At 48.8% G+C, this 24872-nt stretch overlaps 3 protein-coding genes across 4 annotated transcripts in view; 1 reads left to right on the top strand and 2 right to left on the bottom strand.

Annotated features, from left to right (window-relative positions):
- Positions 1 to 266: 266 nt before the first annotated feature.
- Positions 267 to 12388, bottom strand: LOC114785633 (NLR family CARD domain-containing protein 3-like). Its single transcript, XM_028972070.1, has 11 exons — positions 12257 to 12388; positions 11191 to 11496; positions 10657 to 10880; positions 9548 to 9682; positions 7117 to 8923; positions 6868 to 7041; positions 4590 to 4757; positions 3256 to 3429; positions 3005 to 3160; positions 2877 to 2923; positions 267 to 1970 (listed from the first exon to the last, which is right to left on the bottom strand). Exons 2-11 carry the CDS (start codon positions 11325 to 11327, stop codon positions 1432 to 1434), a joined length of 3561 nt encoding a protein of 1186 aa, XP_028827903.1. The 5' UTR covers positions 11328 to 11496; positions 12257 to 12388; the 3' UTR covers positions 267 to 1431.
- Positions 12389 to 12873: 485 nt separating this feature from the next.
- On the bottom strand, positions 12874 to 19784 carry LOC114785642 (NLR family CARD domain-containing protein 3-like). 2 transcript variants are annotated; one of them, XM_028972099.1, is made up of 10 exons: positions 19643 to 19783; positions 19141 to 19275; positions 19019 to 19051; positions 17800 to 18920; positions 17129 to 17652; positions 16528 to 16701; positions 15452 to 15625; positions 15212 to 15385; positions 14199 to 14351; positions 12875 to 13598 (listed from the first exon to the last, which is right to left on the bottom strand). In XM_028972099.1, the coding sequence occupies exons 2-10, from the start codon at positions 19262 to 19264 to the stop codon at positions 13538 to 13540; spliced, it is 2538 nt and encodes an 845-aa protein (XP_028827932.1). In that variant the 5' UTR covers positions 19265 to 19275; positions 19643 to 19783; the 3' UTR covers positions 12875 to 13537. The 2 variants fall into 2 exon arrangements, with proteins under 2 accessions (XP_028827931.1, XP_028827932.1); XM_028972098.1 differs by having other exon boundaries at positions 12874 to 13598; positions 17129 to 18920; positions 19643 to 19784.
- Positions 19785 to 20846: 1062 nt separating this feature from the next.
- Positions 20847 to 24872, top strand: part of sid4 (secreted immunoglobulin domain 4) — a 4036-nt gene continuing 10 nt past the window's right edge. The window contains exons 1-9 of the mRNA XM_028972561.1: positions 20847 to 21148; positions 21567 to 21713; positions 21889 to 22023; positions 22122 to 22306; positions 22531 to 22720; positions 22812 to 22922; positions 22999 to 23067; positions 23994 to 24260; positions 24798 to 24872. The exon at positions 24798 to 24872 is cut by the window's right edge and continues 10 nt beyond it. Coding sequence (XP_028828394.1) covers positions 21097 to 21148; positions 21567 to 21713; positions 21889 to 22023; positions 22122 to 22306; positions 22531 to 22720; positions 22812 to 22922; positions 22999 to 23067; positions 23994 to 24260; positions 24798 to 24802 — 1161 coding nt within the window. The 5' untranslated portion in view covers positions 20847 to 21096 and the 3' untranslated portion in view covers positions 24803 to 24872. The remainder of the gene's footprint in view (positions 21149 to 21566; positions 21714 to 21888; positions 22024 to 22121; positions 22307 to 22530; positions 22721 to 22811; positions 22923 to 22998; positions 23068 to 23993; positions 24261 to 24797) is intronic.

Genomic DNA, 24872 nt, shown 5'->3' with positions numbered 1-24872 from the left:
AAGCCAAGTAGACATCTATACATTTCCTGTATCATTAACATTAATGATAATTATTAACATTATAATTTAGCTCTTTCATTTACTATATCAATAATAACACATATACAGCTATAGATAGTTTGTATGCTCAGATTTAGTTCATTAATTACTACAAATTGTACTTTAATAAGTTAGAAATATTAATATTATTATGAAACACCAGAACTGAATACATCGTTTGTAAAAAAAAAAAAAAAAAGATATTAAAATCAAAAAGTTACCCAGAATTGAGAAGTTTTATCACTAGATACTTCCATCTTAGACTACCCTTTACTCTACTTTACTTTATTTTGCAGACGCTTTTATCCAAAGCGTCTTACAGGAGGAAGACACCAGCAATTCTCGTTCGATTTCTATAGATTTTGAGTTTACAAAAACTAAGAGCCCTGATAAGGCCGAACTTGTCAGCAAAGAACATGCTCGGAAATTGTTAAGTGCTAGTCTCGGCTACCCATTATTTTAACACTGTTATTCCCATCACTGGGAAGAAACAGACCCTTCGCTACTGAGGAAAGCACCGTCCCCACACACTGCTCCCCGGGCGCCTGTCATGGCTGCCCGCTGCTCACTCAGGGTGATGGTTAAAAGCAGAGGACACATTTCACTGTGTGCACTGGGCGCTTCAGGACTGGTGGAAACCGTCCCCGTTGTCTCACAATCACTTCACTTCTTTCTTGTTCTGATTATTTATGGTGTGGGTGATGCTTAAATCCGTCCAAACACAAACACAGCGACACAGTAAAATGGAGGACGGAGGCCACGGCGCGGACTGCGGCCTTCCGCTGTTGGAATGTAGGCCGTGTCGGGTGTGAAGAATCCGTGCATTCATTACGGCTGCAAACCTGCACCACACGGTGTGTCTCGTTCATTCACTCGCTCACCAGACAGTTTTATTATTCAGACACTGTGCCATCGTTGCCTGGGTTACGGGGCATGCTAATTGGAATATAAACATAAAAGCAGTTCAGGAATGTCAGGAATCACAGCACCCGTGAAACAATGGAAAAACAACCTGGAACGGCCCAGTCGCTGCGATCGTTGCATTTCAGATTAACTGGTAATATATCTGTAAGGCCGATTGAAAAAGACGGTCGAGAAACGAAACGATACATTTTTTCTGTCACGATCAGCGCTACGCAGGAATCCTGGGAACGGGGACATCTCGCCATACCATCGCTCTGAACCAGCTCGAGGAATATCATTCGTGGTCACATGACCCCGCTGCAGCTGAACGAAGTTGTTTTTCTCCGTGAAGCCACGAGAAGCTGTGGTTTGAACCCAGTCCTCCGGCCCATGCTTCTGACCGGTGGTATAGAAGTACAGAGTGTAGAATGTCCCGGAGTGCACCTGAAGGCTCTTGTCCACTGTTGTTGGTGGCCCATGGGTCAGTTTCTATGTCAGGTGCTGGAGGGACACCGAACTCTCAGGACTCACCCAGAATCCCGGGTACACGGGTTCTGCGAACGTGGCGCGGAACGTGTGCAGGTGTGTCACCGTTTCCAAGGAGACGGTATAAAATGACAGGGTGCCGGCGGACCAGTCCAGAAACACCCCCACGCGTCCCGACAGGCCGCCGCGGGCGGGAACCTCCGTCCTCTTTTCATGGTGCCAGGCCACGTAGCCGGACCTGGCCGAGCACTCCAGGTCCCAGGAGTTCTCCGTCGCTCCCAGACCGGCGACGTCGGCGGCACCTTTCCTGCTGAGGCCCTTGTAGGCGCCTCCGATTATAACCCTCGTGCCCGTCCACTCGACCTCCCAGTAGGCGCGGCCGGTCAAGCCGTCTCCGCAGAGCACCTGAGGACAGAGGAGGAAGCGCTCGGGCCGGTCGGGAGACCAGTCCGGGACGCTGGCGAACGTGGCCTTCCTCTTCTCCCGGCACAGGGACAGCTCCCCGTACGCTGTGTCGGGGTCCAGCGCGAGCCGGCAGGCGTCTACAGGTAGATCGAAATGTTATAGTGGTTTCTAAGGCAACGCAGTCAATACAATCAATACTGACCACTTACGTAGAAGGAATACGCACACTAGAGACTTACTTTCACACTAACACACTTATCCACTTGCCAAATGGGGACATTTACCTTTTAAGTTTACGGCATTTATCAGACACCCTCATCCAGAGCGACATGCAATCAGTAGTGACAGGGACGGTCCCCCTGGAGACACTGGTAGTAAGTACGGTTTAAACCTCGGACTTTATGGCCTCCTGGTTCAGAGGCGAACGTCTACCATTAGGCTACTACCAGCATTTGCACACGATGCACATTATTTAATATTCAATTCTGTACGATTTGCGTCTCTCCAAATCAGGGAGCTTTTGGTGTGTTGGCAGCATTTTACACTCGTGTCTCCTCTCCACCACCGTAAGTTGGACAACGGGGACGGTTTCCACCAGTCCTGAAGATTTATGCAGAAGGTTTATGTTAATGAGCAGCTCATCTAATCGACTTTTGATTACGACAATAGTGAACAAAGCAGCGACTCTGAAGTAAACAGATTCATCAAACAGGGTGGTCTTCTGGTTAATAGGCAAGTGTGTTACCCGCTAGGCTACTACCACCCTCTGTAACTACTGATTGTAAGTGGCTCTGGATAAGGGCGATAAATGTAAATTATACTAACAGCAAATACTAGATATGTTTCTAAAATATGGATTCTTCAGAATGGCTCCATCTCAGTCCCCATAACCGCCACAGCGAAAGTTCATTCAATCTTTGAACTAGTAGTGTATGCAAATATTTTATTGTATATCACGTAATACTTTGAATTGACTAGAAACCTTGAATCCCAACGATGGTGCCAGTTTCTGGCACAAAGAGAATGAAACTGGCGCAACTCACATTTTTTCAAGTCTCTTGTCAAGCAGTACACGCCGCCGTGGTCAACACTGCAGGACAGAAAGAGAGCACGTGTCTCGCAGCGTGTCCCACAAACCCCCCTCCCCAACATGCACTGCAGCTATACTGACCGGAGCGCCCGCAGGCCGCAGCCCGAGAGGAGCCCCACTCCTTGGTCCCCGAGGTGGTTGTAGCTCAGATCCAGCTCTCTCAGGTGGGAGGGGTTGGAGGTCAGCGCCGAGGCCAGGGAGGCGCAGCCCTGGCCGGTGATGCCGCAGAAGGACAGGCTGCGCGTGGACAGAGCGATAGATGGACTTTTAGAACACAGTAATACTTATTAATAAGTAATAAATGGCAGCAACGCCGCACAACAGACGACCACCTCAGCGCCTCCAGTTTACATTCGGGGCTCTTCAGGCCGCCGGACAGCGCTTCCACCCCCGGGTCCTGCAGGTCGTTGCCGCTCAGGTCCAGGGTTCTCACCGGCGAGCCGGCGGAGCAGAGCGCCGGGGTCAGGGCCGCACAGCCCTTCTCGGTGAGACGGCAGTGGCTCAGCCTGAAAGATGCGGACCGCACACCACACGTCCCCGTCACCACGTTTCCCTCACCCCCCCCCCCCCCCCCCCCCACCCTCGGGCGTTATTATTCTGACCGAAGGGACAGCGTGGACTCATCAGCGCCGGCCGGAGCAGCTCCGCCCCCGGGTCTCGCAGGTCGTTGGCGCTCAAGTCCACTTCCGTCAGGTGCGAGGAGTCGGAGGAGAGAAGTTCAGCCAGCGCTTCACAGTGTCTCTCAGTCAAACTGCAGAACGCCAACCTGTGAAGCAAAAAAAACCTTTTTGTCTCTCTGTTAGTATGAAATATTCGAAGGTAATACCGCATTTATGCATCATAACACTGCCGTCAAGGGGTTAATATTCTGCAACATGCAATTATGAATTTGACATATTGAAAACATGTTGAAAACATCACCAAATTTATCGTACATGTTGCAGTGGATTAATCACATTTAACCCATTCTTGAAAGCCAATAAAGGCTTTGAATTATGTCACATGGTGCTGTGCTCGTTTAAATAGCCCCGCCTTCCGTGTGCCTCCGTTGAAAACGAACGTAAACGTGGTACGCAAAACACGCTACCACTAGGTGGTAGTGGCCTAGCGGGTAACACACTCGATTATGAACCAGAAGTCCCAGGTTCGAACCCCACTTACTACCATCGTGTCCCTGAGCAAGACACTTAACCCTGAGGGTCTCCAGGGGGGGACTGTCCCTGTAACTACTGATTGTAAGTCGCTCTGGATAAGGGCGTCTGGTAAATGCTGTAAATGTAAATGTAAAACTCTCCGTCTCCATCTTAATGTCAGGGATTGTCTCCGGTGCGTTAATTTATTCGAATGTGCTTAATATCGACAGGCCAAATCGTTAATATCTGACGTAACGTCGGTCTGGTGCTGCTCGGTTCACCGCCGGGAGCGTGAAGCTGACCTCAGGACCTCCAGATTGCAGGAGGGACCCATCAGTCCAGAAGAGAGACGTCTCAGTGCCGGGCGGTCGGGCCGATTGTGGCTCAGGTCCAGCTCCCTCAGCCGGGAAGCGTTGGAACAGAGCGAGACGAGGGCGTGGCATACTTCACCGAACTCGCGGTGTCTCACCCTGAAGAAAGGAAGAGATGAACTACGGCTTCAGGGCAGAAACCCGCGAAGTGACGGGCCGGACCTGAGGGTCCGCAGACCGCAGCGTGGGATCCCGTCCGAGAGGAGCTCCACTGCCGCGTCCTGCAGCTCGTTGTCCAGCAGGTCCAGCTCTCGGACCTGGCTGCTTCCTGCCAGGAGAGTTGATGTCAGATTTTCCCAGGACTTCCGTGTAAGTTTGCACTTGGTAAACCTACAAACAGAATTGTACAAACATTTAGGAAATGATAATAGCCTTGTGGGTCCCAGGTTCAAACCCCACGAACTACCATTGTGTCTCCGGGGGGGACTGTCCCTGTTACTACTGATTGTAAGGCGTCTGGTAAACGTTTCCAGCTCACCTACAGTTGTAATTCCCAGTGTGCTTCACGTATTCCCTCTGAATAAACGTCTGCTCCGTATGTGAAGTAAAGTGACGTGATTGTCACATGTGATACACGGCAGCACAGCACACGGTGCACACAGTGAAATTTGTCCTCTGCATTTAACCCATCACCCTGAGTGAGCAGTGGGCAGCCATGACAGGCGCCCGGGGAGCAGTGTGTGGGGACGGTGCTTTGCTCAGTGGCACCTTGGCAGATCGGGATTCGAACCGGCAACCTTCTGATTACGGGGCCGCTTCATTAACCGCTAGGCCACCACTGCCCATGGTTTGGGTTTAAGGACGTGCGTTTGAGTGTGTTCCGATAAAGACACGATATCTCTGGTGTGCCGGCTGCCTGCAGGCATCTTCCTCGCGAGCTTTCTTGCACAAAGGTCAAGAATAATAGCTAAAGAACCAAAGCATGTCAAGCAGAAGCATGTCAACGTGACGTCAGGGTTTTTAAAAGGGCGAGCGCTGTGGAATTACAATAATGCTGCTCCGCAGTGTCACAGGAGGGAAAAGCTACACCGTTCATCTTACCACAGCATGAAAATGGACTTTCACAAATTTCACAAATGAAAAACCATGAGCGCCACGTTCATCACGGGTCACGTGAAATACCAGGAATCTATGTGTAGTATTGTGGGCTTTACCTTTTTAAATAGAAGAAGATAACATGGAGGCTTCTGGGCCAGGAGGCCTCAGCGTGGGGACGAGCAGCTTTGAGGACAAAGGCTTCGATTAGATGAAAAGACGAAGCGGCAGCGGCATCTGTGCACCTGAAGGTGTTACTGCTCGTGTTTGGTATGCACAGGCACCAGACAGCAAAATCTTTCAGATTTCAAAGTCGCGGAGCTTTTTCCAACCCTGCATCAGCGAGAAGAAAGGAACTTTGGTTCTGCCACGCCAGAGAGCCAGAGACAACTGGTGAGGCTTTCATCGAGCCGCCAGCATGTTGCTGAAGGATCACAATGGAGCCACGACTGATTCGAAGTAAGTTGAAATGATGCCATATTTGGTAACATGTTTAATTCTGCATACGGTGCTAAGATTGTTTGTCCTTGATTTGCTAGAGTAGACACAGAAATATGTTTTTTTTGTCAAAATATCTTAGGATGTGACGTAAACGAGACCAGACACAACGTAAATTCTGGTCATATTGAAGTAGATCATGTAATACTGTTGATGAATAAAAAAAAAATCCTAATTCCTGACTAAAATAAGACAAAACCACTCAGACTTGATTAGACTAAAATGAGTATGGACGAATAAATAATAAAAAAAAAAATCTAATAAAAACTAAAAGGACAGCTTGACACAGGCCGCCAAAAAAAACCCAACTGCAGTCCCCAGTGAGGGATCTCAACATACGTCACAAACGTGTAGATTGTCACTTTCAGTCAACAATTCTGATTGGTGAGCAAACACGCCCTCTGGCTTGGGTTGGATCTGCCACCCCACGCCTCTCTTCCACCTCTGAAGATATTCCTAAAGATGCTTCTGAAGATACTCATCATTTGTGGTGTTGCAAATGTGCATGTCTTTTGTGCAACGTTGTCTGTAATATTGGTTTAAAGTGACGTGATTGTCACTTGTGATACACAGCGGCACAGCACACGGCGCACACAGTGAAATGTGTCCTCTGAATTCAACCCATCACCCTGCGCGAGCAGTGGGCAGCCATGACAGGCGCCCTCGAACCGGACCGAACCTTCAGATTACGGGGCCGCTTCCTTAACCGCTAAGCCACCACTGCCCCCGAAAGGGAGTCTCCGCCCGGTTTCGAAACGAATGTGATAACCGATATGCCACTGAAACTCACAGGTTTGGTTCATCAGGTTTGGTGTTATTAGTGTATAAGTGTTATTGGCTTTTTTAGGTTGACCGTAAATAGTAGTAAAACGACTATTTGAACGGTTCGTTAAGGCGAACGTCTAACCTGAGCGTCTCCAGTTTGCAGGATGGACTCATCAGGCTCGAGGTGAGCATCCTTACTCCTGAATCCAGCAGGACGCTGTCACTCAGGTCCAGCTCCCTCAAATGGGAGCTGGCCGCCCGCAGAGCCCACGCTACGGTTTCGCACATCTTCTCCGTGAGCCTACAGCCACCGATCCTGCGAATGGGAAAACCATCGTCAAGACAGCCGGGGATTCCAGGGGCGAGGAGATGTGTGGGTGGCGGGCCTCACCGAGCGGTCCGGCAGTACCTGACCGCCGGCAGCAGCCTCCTGCGGCCCTCGTCCGACGTCTTGTACCTCCTCAGATCCAACTCCTCCAGCGGCTCCTCCGACATGAGGAGCATGTAGGCCAGCGCTGAGCAGTGGGCCGGGGACAGCAGCTTGACCGAGCCTCTCTCGGACTTCAGGAAGGCTTGGATTTCATCATGGACTGATGAATCGTTCATTTCAATCAGGCAATGGAAGAGGTTGATGCACCTCTCGGGGGAGATGTTTTTCCTCTGCATCTCCTTGAGGTTCTGGATAGTCTTCTTTACGCTCGACGGATCGTTCTTCGTTTGCTTTAGTAGGCCCAGAAGAAGCCTCTGATTTGCCTCCAGTGAAATGCCATGAAGAAACCTCAAAAACAAATCCAGGTGTCCGTTGCTGCTTTCAGAGGCTTTATTCACTGCGCTGCTCAGCAGAACATCGAGAGGAATGTTTCCAGGAGAAGCTCTGGACTTTCCCTTAAGGAAGGACCTCAGCGCAGCCATGCTTCTGCTAACGTAGCAGTGAAACACGTAGACGGCCGCCAGGAACTCCTGAATGCTCAGGTGCACGAAGCAGTACACCTTCCTCTGAAAAAACACCAGCTCTTCCCTGAAGATCTCAGTGCACATCCCAGAATACACCGAGGCTTCGTCCACATCAATGCCGCACTCCCTCAGATCCTCCTCGTAGAACATGAGATTGCCATTTTCCAGGTGCAAGAAAGCCAGCTCAGCCAGCTTCAGAAGGACATCCCTGTGCGAGCACAGCAGCTTCTCTCTGTCCGCCTCGCTCTCCCCGTGGTACTTCTGACTCCTGATGTTCGTCTGGATCACCAGGAAGTGCGCATACATCTCGGTCAGCGTCTTGGGGATTTCCCTGTCGTCCTCCTCGGCCAGCATCTTCTGGAGAACGGTGGCTGATATCCAGCAGAAGACAGGGATGTGGCACATAATGTGGAGGCTTCGCGACACCTTGATGTGCGAGATGATTCGGCCGGCCTGGGCGCCGTCGCGGACCTTCTTTCTGAAGTACTCCTCTCTCTGTGGGACGCTGAACCCTCGCACCTCCGTCAGCTGGTCAACGTAGCGAGAGGGGATCTGAGAGGCCGCGGCCGGCCGGGAGGTCACCCAGATGAAGGCCGATGGCAGGAGCTTGCCTTCTATCAGGTTTGCAACCAGCGCGTCCACCGATGACACCTCGCCGGCATCAGCCAGCCTCGTTTTGCCGAAGTCCATCTTGAGACGGCTTTCGTCCAGGCCATCGAAGAGGAAGACCGTTTTCCGGCCATTCCACATCCTGCTGTCCCCAAGCCCTCTGAGCTCTGGGTGGAACTCTAGCAGCAGCCCGAGAAGGCTGTACCTCCTACTTTTGACCAAGTTCAGCTCACGGAACGGCAGGGCGAAGATGAAATCGACGTCTTGATTGGCGCTGCCATCCGCCCAGTCCAGGATGAACTTCTGAACGGAGACCGTTTTCCCGATGCCTGCGATTCCTTTGGTCAGAACAACTCGGATATGTTCCTCTTGCCCGGGCAACGGCTTAAATATGTCATTGCAGTTGATGGCAGTGCCATCCCGTGCCGTCGGCTTCCTGGACGCGGCTTCCAGCTGCCAGACCTCGTGCTCTCCGTTCACCTCCTCGCTCTCCCCTTCCGTGATGTAAAGGTCCGTGTAGACCTTGTTGAGGAGAGTTTTATTATTTTTCTTCTCGACCCCCTCAAATATGCATTCGAATCGCTTCTTCATCAGGGATTTATGCTCCAGGAGGACCTTCTCCATGGTAAGATGCTCTGAAAGCAGGGCAAAGACAAGTGCGTGAGTGACCGTAACGTCCACGCCCGGGGACCAGCGTGCGGGGACGGTGCTTTGCTCAGTGGCGCCTTGGCGGTTCAGGGATTCGAACCGGCAACCCTCCGATTACGGAGTCCGCTTCCTTACCCACTAGGCCACCACCAAGCATTTTAAAAGCTGTGCTTGTTGGGTCACCCCTACCTAACCTGTGGGTGATTAGGACCCAGCGCCCACATGCGAATGGCGCCACCTGGCCAACCCGGAACCGCCTTGGCATTACACAAAAGCTGTTTCTCTTTTTGGCATGGCTCATATTGTTCTGGCTGGCAGCCTGTGGCGCATAACACCAATTTATACTTAATTCCATTTGGTAATTTCACAGACGAATGCAAAATGGATCGGTCACAATGACACGACCGAACGGCAATGAACTTTCACTGTTAAACCGGATTAAGTGTTAAAGCCTCACAATATTCCACATTTTTTTCTCTTGTTGCAACAATGGTACTTATGCAACGCACAATCCAAGAAGCATGGATGAAAAAGAAATGCAATTAATGGCTAAATGCACAAGTCGCAGAACACCTCCACTGCTGGCCTGTTGCATTATTCACGCCGCCTACCAGACTCTTTGGGGTTCGACTCGGCGTGGATGATGACCGACCCTCCGATTTGGCAGCCAGTGATTGTGGGGACATTAATGGTGGCTCCAGTCTGAGCGCTGATGGCGGAGTGGATCACAGGAGCTCGGACGCCACCTGAGAAACAGGAATCAGGACTGATTTCGAAGGGCGAGTTCATCTAGAAGGTCAAAAAAATCACAAGCTCACATCCTACAACTAAGGTGCACAGACTTTTCAGCCCTCGGCGGTCTAGCCAAAAATAAATACATTTTCTCAATTACGAGCAGCATTACTCCAAAATAGTAATACTCAAGTACATGTAAAAAGCAGCCATTCAAAAAATTCTAAAGTATCTAGTGATAAAACTACTCATGTACTGAGTAACTGTTTCATTGTAATATCTCATTTATTTTTTAGGAACAATGTTTTTTTAGACAGAAAAAATATAAATGTGCTAATTCTGGTACTTCCTAATATTAATAACTTATTAAAGTATGATTTGTGGTAATTAATGGACTAAATCTGAGCATGTTAAATAAAATAAGCTAGATGATAATGCTAACTCGTTCCTCTACAGAAAATATACACAGGTCTACTTAATATGGCACAATTCAACAAAATATGAAAGACGGGATTCTGGGATTCTTCGGTTTTAGCACTGGAGACGTCACATCTGCCATTTTTCATTCCGTGCCTGTGCTGTGTGATGAGATTGATGAGATTGTGCCGATACGCCGCCACGGTTTGTAAGTGATCATGTGACTGCATGGCTACGTCTGATTGGTGAAACGGTGTCATGTGATTATCGTTGCTACGTCTGAATGGTGAAACCAGCAGCATCTGTCTGGCAACAATAAAGCATATAAAAGTCGAGTGTTGCCCAGTGTAGCAAAGTTTCTTATTCCCAACTGTCCTCTAGTAAAAGTAAAAAAAGTTACTCGAGTAAATGTAAATATACCCGTTACTACCCACCTCTGGTAATCTAGATGGCATGTACCGTGATGGCATGAGTCTAGATAATCAAGATGGCATGTACCGCGGTGATGGGCGGACGGTAGGTTCCTAACATGTGTTCTTAACCAAAGCAGAATTAAAAACAGGACCCTCACTGGTTCCTTGCGCTGCTCGGCCGCCCGGTGGAGAGCTTGGCAACGGTTCGAGGACCGGGAGGACGGACAGCCGGCTCTTCTTCCCGCACGCGGGGCAGGGACGGTCATCGGACAGACCAGGGCGGCACCGTGCGCAGAACTGGTGCCCGCAGGCGATGGGGACCGGGTCATTCGGCAGCTGCTGACAGACCTCGCACCTGGCCAGGTCCCGGGCCACGGCGACCCTAGACCACCAACGCAGGTACACGCAGAACGTTACTCGAACAGCGCCACCACCAAAAACCCCAGGAGACGAGGACATTTTCTCCCAAAAACCTTGCGTCCACACGGAAACGGCATTTGAGGGAACCCAGCACGGTTATTCAGAGTGAATTCCTCTTTTCCACACGTCCATGTGGAACCTCCAATCTGACCTCTAACCCCAAACGCGTCCTACATACAACAATGGCGGCAAATGCGTTTGTGTGGACGCAAGGTTTTAAAAAGCACTGAGTCACCATCTTTAACCAGTTCTGAACGTATTAAAGTAATAACCTCTCCGTTTCACCATCCACAGGGTCTCCACAGACTCCCAGCATCCCTTTCTGCAGCGTGTCCGCGAGCTGCCCGAGCTTCTTCAGGATGTGTACCGTGACCCTGAGGGAGTTTTCGCCGCCGTACACCTCCATCATCCTGGCCGCAGTGTCGGTGGCGCCGCCCGGCCCGGCCCAGGGGACGGGCTCCAGGCCCGGCAGCGTGGGTCGACTCAGGTACAGCCTGAAGCGCGTCAGCTGCTCGGCCTCCAGCCCGTCCAGGGCGGAGAGGAGGAGGTCCAGAGGGTCGTCCAACGCCGTCACCTGCCTGTCCCTCGGCAAAGACCAGCAGAACCACGTTAACCTCAACTAGTTATGTCGTCATTAGACAAATATGATGTACAAACACGTAGCAAGAGAAACACTGGTTGTCTGTTGTGTAATGCAAAGTTAATTATGATCATTAAAAATACAGTGTATTCTACAATATTATATATATATGTGTGTGTGTGTGTGTGTGTGTGTGTATATATATATATATTTATATAAAATATTGTAGGTTTTCCCACTTACAAAGAATGGACCCCATGGTATGAATTTTTTCAACAATTAATAATTATTTAGCATTTTATCAAATTTATCGAATACTTACGGTCATTTGTTTTTATAAATTATATCAGAAAAGCAAACCATCAGACCTTTTTCTGAGCGTGGACGTTATTTTATGTGATAAGTTAACAATTCGGAAAAAAAGAGAATTTTTCATATTTTCACAATTACATGCTATGGGATTAGCATTTCTATGGTATTTTTTCCACACAGTTTTTATTGCTACTGTTGCCTTTTAATTGAGTAAAACGTTTTCTTTCTTTCTTTCTTTCTTTCTTTCTTTCTTTCATAAAGCTTCGGATTGAGATTTTGCGAATCAGCCACTTTCTGAAAGTACGTAAAAGGGATAAATAAATAAGTGAATTATAACACGGAGAAAGGAAGGAAAACGAAAGAAAACTCATACAGACTCGAACCTCCGACTTTCTCCCGGACAAACGGCAGTTATGGACCCGGATCTTCACAGATGATCGACTCACCGCCACGCCGTGGACGGGACTTCTTCACCAGCCAGTGCCTCTCGGACCGGGACCAGTTACCAAACACTTCCTGCCTTCAGCTCCTTTCACTTCTCTGCCAGGACTTTGGACTGGTTCAACTGGCGAATTCCCCTTCCAATCCGAATTCCCCTTCCAATCCGAATTCCCCTTCCAATCCGAATTCCCCTTCCAATCCGAATTCCCCTTCCAATCCGAATTCCCCTTCCAATCCGAATTCCCGTGTAAAAAGAAGTGAACGACGTCGGCCATGAATCTGAATCTGATCTGATTCGTCGTGATACACCCGCATGAATTTTTATATCGCCACACGCTGCAGGATTCGTCCCATGTTGGACACCAGATGGAGACAAAATCGTGAAAAGCATGCAAGTAATGCAGAAAAAAGGACAGGAGGTCCTGGAAACAGAAGAAGGTTTATTCTGAATGTAATGTAAAGATGCAATTTTTTGCTGCGGTACATTTACATTTACGCCCTTATCCAGAGCGACTTACAATCAGTAGTTACAGGGACAGTCCCCCTCTAGAGATACTCAGGGTCAAGTGTCTTGCTCAGGGACACAGTGGTAGTAAGTGGGATTTGAACCTGGTTCATAGGTGAGTGTGTTACCCACTAGGCTACTACCACCTACTATTATACAGACAATGAAAAAAAAAATTATTTAAAAAAAACGTGCTTTGGCATGTACAACTTGAGGAAAAAAATACGTAACAGTATTGTTTTAATGCTACGATAAGAGTGTATGCGGCGTGCATGAAAAGCATGACGCACGTTTACAAGAACCTGAAAGTGAAAGAAAAAGAAAGACCGTTTGACGCGTGAAACTTTAGGTCAGCGGAAATCACAGAAAAATATGTTTAACGCTCTCTGAAAACCTCATGGAACCCCCGTCCGTATTCGTAAAAAGTGAATTTAACCGCTGCACGTGTTGCTTAAGAAAATAAAATATAATAAAAAGACTGAACCACCGGAGGTTCATTTAACTGGTAAAGTGCAGAATTCTGTCAAGGCTCCAGGCTCCACGACTTGTCATTGCGCCCAAGATTACTGTCACCGCCGCCCTGCTTCCCACAGATCCCGGGCCGCAGTGGCCAGTCCACTCCACCTCCCAGTAACCCGACACATGACCTGACGGGTCAAATCGGTCAGGGTGAGGCAGGTGTGGCTGGTCGTCCTCTGAGCACGTCACCACCGCCTTGTCCTCGGAGAGAAGGAGTTCGGCGTGTTCGGGTCGCGGTCGGGACGCACAGGTCTGCTGGTGATCAACAACACTCCCGTTTCTTCAGTCCTGACGTCAGTCTGCACTTTGCACCATTGCTCAAGCTGGAGGACATTAAAAAATACAGCAGAAACCTGTTAACAGCAAACATACAGACAAAAAAGATGTATACGGAAAGTGACAGTAAAGCGATTCATTGTGTCACGTGAAACACCGCAGCACAGCCTACGGTGACACGGTGAAATGTGTCCTCTGCTTTTAACCATCGCCCTTGGTGAGCAGTGGGCAGCCATGACAGGCGCCCGGGGAGCAGTGTGTGGGGACGGTGCTTTGCTCTGTGCACCTCAGTGGCACCTTGATGGTTCGTGATTCGAACCTGCAACCCTTCGGTTACGAGTCCACGTCCTTACCCGTTTAGAAAATGTCTTGTTTTTTATAGGAAACTTTTGTTTGGTGCATTCAAAGGACATCAAATAGGCCAAAGTCCCATTTAATCATCCCATCATATCATTTTAATGATCATTTGATTGAATCATTTGATTTATTTTATACCATTTGTATGCAAAATGTACCATGAATCTATTTTGCTTGTGCACAAGCATGAAAAAAAATAGTAATGACATTACATCGCTTCAGAATAAACCCGTGAGACCAGTGCAGTAGTTACTGGGACGAAATGGCACTTTATTGGAGTCTCTACGTACTTTGCCTTGAGAGGAAGTGCAGATATGAGCCTCATGCCTGCATCTCCCGGGTGGTTGTAGCTCAGGTCCAGCTCCTTCAGACAGGAAGGCTTCGGGCCCAGAGCTGAGGCCAGGCATTGACAGCCCTTCTCAGAAATCAGGCAGCCTGAAAGACTGAGACAGGCAGAGGGAGGTCGACTGCATCAGCTTCATTCCAAATCCAACACTGGACCGTGGCAAAATATTTCAAAACTTAAAGGTCCACTAACACGTCAGTCTTATATCGGTCTTGTTGGTCCCCTAATTCTGTATCTGAAGTCTCTTGGTGCAGAATTACAGCCACTTTGATCTAGTCCCACAATGAGATTCCCCAGGACACGCCGTTTTGGTGTCTGTAGCTTTAAATGCTAATGAGGAGGAGAGAGGCGGGACGAGGAGGAGAGCGGCCTATAGATGTTGAAATGGCATCATCAACACCATCCACCAACCACAATGTTTGGCGAAGACAATGAAATATATATAATGAAATAAAATGAACCTGCTGCTTCTTCAGAGTCTAAAATAAAAAAACACATTTGTGCTCATTTTTACATCCAATCACCGAGCAACTGGAAAAAGCATGAGAAATGGGCGGTAACCTTTCCCCTTATGATGTCATAAGGGGAAAAACTCCAGATTCGATCGTCTGAGCTTCCGCTCTCTGAATGGTGAAGCAGAACGACCAAAACACTCTTTACACCCATCGCCATTTCTAGCCACTGCAGGACCATAGACAGGCTCGGGGAACTCGTATTAATGTTCAATAATCTCACAAAGTCACATTTTCATGTCAGTGGACTTTAAATCCTCAGGACTTAATTGTTGTAACGTTGGCATCTTTCATTTTCTAATATTCAACATTAATGGATCATTTCAGAAATAAACTCTATGACTGTATGACTGTGGACACGCAAACAATGCAGATATATTATATATTACACACAAAAAAAAACCTTGATGTGATGTACAGTATTTGCAATACTGTACTGCTGTACCTCAGTGATTGCAGTTTGCTCTGTGAACTGGTCAGTCCAGCGGCGAGAGCCTCCACCCCTGAATCCTTCAGGTCATTGTCACTCAAGTCCAGCTTTTTCAGACAAGAGTTTTCATGCTGCAGAACCGACGTGACACCAAGGCAGCTCTTCTCCGTGAGTCCACAGCGAGCGAGTCTGCAAGAACATTCCATTTAAATCTCTCCTGGAGTTCTGTAGAGAGTCAGATCATTTCTAACCAACCTCAGGTCCTCCAGGTTACAGTGTGGACTCGTCATTCCTGAAAAAAGCCTATTCACTCCGGAATCTTGGATGCTGTTGTCACTCAGGTCGAGCTTTTTCAGCTGAGTGTTTGCTGACTCAAAAACGGATGCCAAAGCCTCGCAGGACTTTTCAGTGAGGCCACATCTATAAAGCCTGGAAACATTTCCATGTCTGTCAGAACGTGTCATTTTCATTGGTCTAAATTATATAGTGCCATGTAAGCATTAATGCAGTGGTGCAGAGATGCAGTGGTACAGCTGTGAGATATCATGCACGTTGCCATGGTGACCTGTGGCCTCAGTCATAAGAGAACAGTAGATCTCACAATTCAGTGCCCCTGAAGAGGAGTGATTTTCAAGGACGTGAAAATCATTCACACTTGCGGTGTTGTCATAAACAGCCAGATGAGACACAACATAATTGCTGGTCATATGACGTAATATATTGAAATATAACGAAATATATCATGTAATTTTGTTGATGCATAAAAACAAGACTAAATATACTGTACTGTACTAAAAATTATCTACAATGTGGTCAAAAAACTATTAGAGCATCTAAAAATTAGAGCATCTTCTGTGTCTGGAATGGATGTAGAGTATTTCTGAGTCTATAAAGTAACAATAATACATTAATAAGATTACCTTTTTGAATTATGAAATGGGTTCGACTAAAATAAAATGTTGTTTTTGTCTGTTCTACTCAGTACTTGTACTATATTGACAGTTTTAAACTAAATTGCATTACTAAAAAAGAGACTAAAATACAATGTTCGTTGACTAAACTAGAATAAAATATTCATGGATAATTCTGACTAAAATTTGACTAAAATGCTCAGATTTAGTCGACTGAAACTAAACGTGACTAAGACTAATAAAAACAGCTTGACACAAAGACTAAAACTAAAATTAACACAGGCCACCAAAAACAACTATAATTGGAACACCCAATATGTCATATTAAGATATGCTGCATGTTGCCATGGTTTCCAGTGAGGCCAGTTTATAATGACGGCAAAAGTTGGTGCAATGAACAGATACAAATGAGTTACTGACCTCAGAGACTCAAGTTTACAGTGTGGGCTGGACATGGCTTTAGAGAGCAGAGTCACGTTCGAATCCTGGAGATTATTGCAGCTCATGTCCAGCTCTTTCAGGTGAGAGCCTGGGCACTGAAGGGCTGATGCCACAATTTCATAAGAGCCCGTATCGAGGTTGCAACTAACAAGCCTGCACACAGAAAACAGTTCAATCAAAGACACACAAAGCAGTTAACTCTTAGAAACGTCTCAGATCTCAAAGGCTCCATAAATACACTCTTCTCTTAATGGAGCTTTAATGGACCATTATATTCACTTGAGAGGGGCTTCATCCACTTGCCAGACCAGTGCTTCTGCTGGTTGTGCATGGGGATCCAAACACTCATTGTGAGAAAATGTCTGATGTCCACTGGGATAGACCATCTGATATAAGAATGCTCAGAAGGACCTGGTCCCCTCAGGGATGCAAATGGTGCCAGAAATATTTTCGCTAGTGTACAGTCAAAAGTTATCTTTAGGATTCATAAACATCTAATAAACTTCTAATTGATTAATTAATTAATTAAATTCCCGCCCCTGATCTATTCAGAAGATGACAGTGTCATTGATGCACTCACATCGCCTTCCTGCAGCTCCTCACGACGGGAACAAGGCGCCTGCTGCCCTCGTCCGACATGTTGTACTTTTCCAAGTCCAACTCGTCCAACGTCTCATCGGACATGAGCAGGACGTAGGCCAGTGCCGAGCACTGGGAAGGCGAGAGCGGCTCCTTCGCCTTGTCCTGTGACGCCAGGTACTCCTTCATTTCCTCCTGCATGGAGTGGTCGTTCAGTTCGAACAAGCCGTGGAAGAGGTTGATGAACCTCTCAGGAGGGAAGCTGTCGCCTCTCAGCTCCCTCATGTACTTGGTGGTTCTTTCGATGGCGTCCGAGCTGCTCGGGACGCCACTCAGTATCCCCTTCAGGAGATCCTGATTGGACTTCACCGAGATGCCCAGAAGGAAGCGCAAGAACAGATCCAGATGTCCGTTCTTACTCTTCATGGCTGCATCCACAGCATTCTTCAGCAAGCCGTCCAACGGCAGTCCTCCAGACCCATAGGAGGCGTGACTCCCCAGGAGCGGTGTCAATGATTCAAAGTCCTTAGACACATAGGAGTGAAAGACAAACAATGCAGCTAGAAACTCCTGAATGCTTAGATGAACAAAGCAGTAGATCTTGTTTACAGAGAAATCAGATTTCCTGAAGATTTCCGTGCAGATACCAGAATACATCGAGACCTCGCTGACCTCTATACCAAACGTCTTGAGATCCCCTTCATAAAACACCCTTGAAACGGCCCCTTCACTCTTCATCAGCTGGCTGAAGGCCAGTTTGGCCAGATTCAAGATCCCATGGTCTTCTGGTTGCGCCATGGTCTTCTGTTTTTTCTCTTTGATTCGGTGATATTTATGTTCCTGGATGATCTTCTGAATGAGCAGAAAATGGATGTAGATTTCTGTCAGCGTCTTGGGGGGTTTTGATTCAAGGTCAAAGTCCTGAAGCACAGAGGCCGTGATCCAGCAGAAGACAGGAATGTGGCACATGATCTGAAGGCTCCTTGAAACCTTGACGTGTGAGATGATTCTGTCTGCTTGCGCCGGATTGGTTATTTTCGCCCTGAAGTACTTCTCCTTCTGTGACTGGGTGAAGCCACGGACCTCGGTCACTCGGTTGAACCAACGCAGCGCCATCTGGCCGGTGGGTCTCGACCGCGAGGTCATCCACACGAGGGCGGAGCTGAGCAGATGCCCCTTGACGAGGTTGGTCAGTAGGACGTCCACCGACGCCTCTGCGGTTACGTCGAAAACCAGCTCGGAGTTGGTGAAATCCATCTGCGCCGTGCTTTCATCCAGACCGTCGAAGATGAACAGCGTTTTGTGATCTTCAAGAACTCCTCCGCCCCCGAGTTTTTTAAGCTCGGGATGGAAACCGACAGCTAGCTTCTGGAGGCTGGTTTTCCCTTTGACTGAATTCAACTCCTGGAACGGAAGCACAATCACGAATTTGATGTCCTGGTTGGACTGTCCTCCAGCCCAGTCGAGAATGAACTTGTGCACCGCCACCGTTTTTCCGATCCCCGCTATTCCCCTGGTCAGCACCACCCTGATGTGCATGTCTTGCAGGGGTTCGAAGATGTCGTTGCAGTTGATGGTCGTCTCTGGCACGCACCGCGCCTTGAAGGCTGCATCCAACCCGGGGATCTCATGCTCTTCGTTCACCGTCTTGCTCTCTCCCTTGATGATGTGGAGCTCTGTGTAGATCTGGTTCAGGGATGTTTTTTCCTGATTGTTGCCCTCAAATACCCCCTGGAACCGCCTCCGCAGACGGCTTTTGTGCTCGTCGAGAACTTCCTCCAGGATGTAATCTCCTGTTTGACGGTGCACATTCAAGGTCCACGTGAAAACAGAGCATTAGAAGAGCATAACATTTAAATGGAACTATGTTCCCCGTCTCAGAAGTATTCACCTTTACCAGAATCCACACGGGACGTTCCTCCTCCTTCAAGAGAGAGAGAGAGAGAGAGAGAGACACGGATGTCGAAAGAGCGAACCAGATTCTCTTCATGGAGAACTTTGTCCTGAACTTACCACTGGAGTTTGTGTAATTGATGTTCACCGAATTGATGGAACTGTTCGCAATACTCGGTGCGATCGCTGTCCCTCCGTTCTCAGCTGTTATATTGAAACTGGCCATGGTAGACGTGTCATCCATCAGCGTTCACTCTGCGAAAGAAAAAGAGTTCCAGATCAGAGTTAGTTGAGTGAAAATGACGGAATTTTGTTTCAGCGTGTAACAAGACAAGACAAGTTAAAACCGAGACAAGTTCCCCCTGCGGTATTATTAAGTGTCTCGCTTCTCGGTTCAGTCCAGCTGCATTATAGTGTAATAAAACCAAAAAATAATCAGCAGAAATTCAAACTAAAACTTTTTTTTTTTTTTAAAAGTGCCTCTGCTTCTTCGTTGACTTGAAAACACCCTAAACCAGGAAGTAAAGTAAAAAAAAAAAATCGTAAAAAAAAATATTAACCACAAAGCTGCCCGGTGATGCTTCATGTGAACATTTGACGGCGACGAGTGAATAAAAGTTACCTTGGAGTGGCGTACGCTGGAGCAGTTTATCATCGAAGGAAGAGTCGTCTTGCAAACATCCTCCTGCGGGTCGGCCTTTGTGTTCATGATGACGTTTCACTTTCGTTTCCAGTGTGAGAGATCCACCCTGAATCGGGGAGGACTGGTTTTACCGTGTCATGCCATGACTTTTACGTAGAAAGGACTTAAAGAGGATAGAAGTGTGGTGTATGTAGCCTAGTGGGTAACACACTCGACTATGAACCAGAAGATCCAGGTTCAAATCCCACTTACTACCATTGTGTCCCTGAGCAAGACACTTAACCCTAAGTTTCTCCAGGGGGGGACTGTCCCTGTAACTACTGAAGTCGCTCTGGATAAGGACGTCTGGTAAATGCTGTAAATGTAAATGTAAGTGCTCAAGAATCTGTAGAAGATTTTCCGGCTGTGATTGGTGTGAGTTACAAAATGAACATTTTCATTCAGAGGCCGTGACAGGTTATACGGCTTCATCCATTTAGCCTTTCAGTCAGCAGTTACAGGGACATGCTGGTGACCACAGCGCCACCGTGTGGCCGTCATGCACTGTCAATGGTGCAGTCAAGCAGGAGGGTTTCACTGTAACGCCCTGAGAAAAAAGCCAATTTTAAACACCCACGGACGGCCAGAGGGGCAACGGCACCACGGGACATTTACACACAGGGTGAAAAAACGTAACTTTTTTTTTTTTTTTAAGTTTTGTGTGCTTGGGTGGTAGTAGCCTAGCGGGTAACACACTCGACTATGAACCAGAAGATCCAGGTTCAAACCCCACTTACTACCATTGTGTCCCTGAGCAAGACACTTAGTGTCTCCAGGGGGGGGGGGGGGGGGCTGGGGGGGGTGTTGGCTGTCCCTGTAACTACTGATTGTAAGTCGCTCTGGATAAGGGCATCTGGTAAATGCTGTAAATGTAAATGTAAATGAAAAAGCCACCACACCACACTTATTCCACCACACGTCTTTCTTTATATCTTTATAAATATCACATTTTCTCAGTAGCATGCCACGCTGGTGCCATTAATCTTTTTTTTTTTTTTTTTTTTTTACTTTTACAAGTTACTTGTTAACCTAATCTCGTGATGGAAGGCTGAATGGAGTAAGGTCAGAGTTCACGGAGCCCATGTGCCAGGAAGGGCCTTTTTACGGTGAATCACACAGGCTCTGCGTTTCTCTCAATAATAATCCTGGGCCCGTCACCCGACGGCAGTGTCTGTCCCCCACATCTCCTCTGTGACGAGGCCGAACTCCGCCGGCCTCCGGCCAGGACTTTGTCTTGTTTGACTCTGATGAAACAGCGCGGTGTTTGAACAGCAGACAGGGGACCTTCGTCTTCCCGCGTCCCCTCCCCACCCCCTGCTCGTCCCCTGGTCCACCCGGGGCATCCAGAGCTTTCGGGTGAGATTGAGAACGAGCGTCGGAACCTGGAGGACCTCATGATGCGCGCCTACAGAGCCGGCCTGCTTCTCCTCGGCCTGCTGCACACGGGTAAACCGGGCTGAACGCTTTTTTTGGTCTTTTTGCTCTAGTATGTCTTGTGCGTCCCGTTGGACGTATTATATGTCTTGTCTTGAGTAAGATTTTCATTGTGCTTGAAAACGGCGTCTCGGAGTGCTCTGGATGAAGAACGCGTCCCTCATTAACATTCGTTTTTAAAAGTTCCACTTCCGGCCGGGCTCTTTGTCCATTTCTTTCACAAAGTCGAATCCTCTGGCTTTAAAATGCGCCCGTACGTCAGGTAAGGACAGCGGGAGGTTTTTGGGGCCCAATTGGTCCCAGAAACCCCCCAAAACGCAGTTGATCCCATGACTGCTTGTTTTTGCTTCACGGTTCTGTTTGCTTAACAGTGGGTGAAAGAGAAGGGATGAACTCTGTCTTTTTTTTTTGTTTTTTTTGGGCCACCCAGCACGTTCGCAGGCCCCCACCCTGTCCATCGAGCCGCACGTGGCCGCGGTCCAGCCGGGCGAGACGGCCAGCTTTCGCTGCCGGGTGGTGCATGGAGCTCAGCCCGTCCAGCTGCAGTGGAAGAGGACCAACAACCTGCCGCTGGGGGGTGAGATGTTTCTCCGGCCTTCTCACCGTTCCGGTTCCCTTTTAGATCAGCTTAAATGTCCCTAACTGATAAGAGTGCATCGAACCACACCCACCCACTCACACTTAATGCAGGGTGGGGTCCCAGCTCCGTTTCTACTCTAAACTGCCTGATAACTGGCTTTCTCCTGGCCTAGATAATGTCAAGGTGGGACCTGACGGCTCGGTGCTGACGGTCACGAGCGTTCAAAACGGCGACCAAGGGGCGTATCGTTGCATAGCAACCAACCCACATGGCAAAGCGACCGTCACGGCCTCCCTGAACATCAAACGTGAGTCTGCCGTGCATGCGGTGCGTGTCTTTTCTGGAGCTTCTGGTGTCCATACACTTTTCGGTCGTGTGTGTGTGTGTGTGTGCGTGTGCGTGCAGAGGCCCCAAAGGTGCGAGTCAGTCCTGCTGCTGGTATGATGAAGGTCACCGCGGGCGAGACCATGTCTCTGGCGTGCCATGCGTCCGGAAAGCCACGTCCGACCATCACGTGGTACAGAGTAGAAGGGAGCCGCGAGACACCCCTCGTTGCCACGGCAACCACAGACTCCCGCGCTCAGTACCAGGTATCCTCACGGCTTTGTTTGGTCCGCCAGTCCACCTCATCCACAGCCTCTTTCACTGTACATCAGCATATTTGTGCACTTTTTCATTAGAACTCACCATAAATCCCATAAAGCATGTCTGATGGATGTTTTATTCCGTAGAGCATCGGTTTTAGCAGTTCAGTATGAATTTTATTTTATGTGCCAAATTTTACGGGAAAAAAAAGTCTTCTTCTGGTCACCAGGTGGCATCAGCGAGCCCAGAGCACGCTGGGACATACGTCTGTCGTGCTCAGAGCCGAGAGGGCTCCGCCGAAGCGAGAGTTCAGGTGGAGGTGGGGGGCGGGGCCGGACTGCCGCCCAGGGCCTCTGTTTCCGTGGAAGAGATCGCGGCGGTGATGGGTCAGGAGGTTTCCATGCACTGCCAGGCCACCGGTAACGAGAGAGAACCCTGACCTGAGATCAGAGGGTCAACCTCCACTCAGTCGCAGTCACTTCTTTTTTTTTTTCTTGCCCCGCCGCACAGGCTCCCCCGCTCCCGTCACCTCCTGGTCCAAGCTGCGTGCGCCGCTGCCGTGGCTGCATAAGGTGGAGGGCGGCACCCTGACCCTCAGCAACGTTGGCCGCCAGGACTCAGGCCAGTGGTTCTTCGCGTCCTTCGTGTGTAACGTGTGCGTGTTGGGTGTTAGATAATTCTCCTTCGTTTCCTTCAGGCCAGTACATCTGCAACGCCACCAACTCCGTCGGCTACAGCGAGGCTTACGTGCAGGTGGAGGTGGAGGGTGAGTGGCGACTGACCTCAGGTCAGCAGTCTTTAGGCATTAGGGAAGGTGTGAGGTCCCCATCATCTCCCCCTGCATGCTTTTTGCGCCTTTGGCCCCACATGAACGAGTGGAGCCAGCCACAGACGAGAAGGTCTGGAATGTCCTGCAGTACCACCTGCCAGAAGGTTTTCAAACCCACTCAGCTCCACTCTCCACCTTCAGCTGTGGTGAAAACTTTGTGGCAGGTGGCACTCCCGAGGTGCGTCTAGATCTTTCGGCCTAACGCGATCCTGCAGATGTGGCAGATTTTTAATCAGCTCCAAAAAAACAGACCAAAAAACTCAGGGGCAGTGGTGGCCTAGCGGTTAAGGAAGCGGCCACGTAATCAGAAGGTTGCCGGTTCGAATCCCGATCCGCCAAGGTGCCACTGAGGTGCCACTGAGGTGCCACTGAGCAAAGCACCGTCCCCACACACTGCTCCCCGGGCGCCTGTCATGGCTGCCCACTGCTCACTCAGGGTGATGGGATAAATGCAGAGGACACATTTCACTGTGTGCACCGTGTGCTGTGCTGCTGTGTATCACATGTGACAATCACTTCACTTTAAAACCGTCCGGACGCCCCAGAAAGAAAGAGGGGGGTGAGTAACATTAACAGATGATTAAACACGCTGGCAAGTGAAATGAATGCAAAATAATGTGTACATTTATTGGAACAGGAAAGGCTTGCAGCCTCAACACTATAGATGTAAGATAAAACATCTTTAAATGTATTTTATTTGATTTTGTTGATGTAGATTAGCCGATAAAAGGGAACGGTGACTTGAAATGGACCAACACCAACACCAGCAAAAAACACGAAATCGACGTGAAGTAGACAGAGCTCAGATGAGGCCTGCCATTGGTTTTTAACATGATCCAGGGTTCTTGTCTCTGTCCTGTCAGCCCCGCCCTACACTACTATCCTAAACGAACAGGTGACCGCTGTTGCCGGGGAAACTGTCCGTCTGCAGTGCCTCGCCCACGGCAGTCATCCCATCGAGTTCGGCTGGTCCCGCGTGGGCGGGGCCCCCATGCCTGCACATGCGAAGAGCACCAAGGATGGCTACCTGCTGATTGGCCCGCTGAGACAGAGTGACGGCGGGACCTACAAGTGTGTTGCCAGCAATCGGGTCGGTTCGAGTGACGCTCGCGCCAGGGTCACTGTCCGAGGTGAGAGTCCAGCATTCGGGCAAAATTGGCTTTCTAAGACAAGGGGACAATGTCGCGATATCATGAGCATGACCAGTCGCATGTTCTCTTAGTAGAGTGGCTTGTTGGATGAGGATTAGGGGCCAATAGGATGGGGCCAGTGGGTCTTTTCATTTTACCCCCCCAAAAAAGAGCTTAAACCACAAAGGTCACAACAATGCTTCTTTTAACTCAATAAATTTCTAATTTACGAACTTCCTGATGGAGTCATGTGACAAGTGACTGTGTGCCTGTATGGACTAACTTGTTATTACGGGAGGTTCTAAAAGCATCGTTGCGATAGAAACATTTGACACCAATCGTGGTACGCTAGTACAGAGCAGTTCGCAGAATAAAGAAGTGATCCGTCTGGCGCGTCATCGTGGTTAATATCTCACAGGGAATCGATCATCCGTCGGGTTGGGTGGATCTGTGCATGATTTGTAATTTTTTTTTGCATATGTTCCGCGTCCGGGGGCAACCAGAGGTCATGAACGTGCGTCTGCTTCTGTCCCGCAGGTTAGTGGCTCGCCGCGGCGGCGGCGCGGATCTTCCTCTGCACCTCCCAGAACAGAACCCAATAAAACAATGGAG

This window comes from Denticeps clupeoides, chromosome 3, assembly GCF_900700375.1.
Source record: "Denticeps clupeoides chromosome 3, fDenClu1.1, whole genome shotgun sequence".
In the NCBI taxonomy this organism is placed as follows: Eukaryota; Metazoa; Chordata; class Actinopteri; order Clupeiformes; family Denticipitidae; genus Denticeps; species Denticeps clupeoides.
The sequence above is the reverse complement of the archived record's forward strand: the minus strand, read 5'-3'. Positions and strand labels throughout refer to the sequence as shown.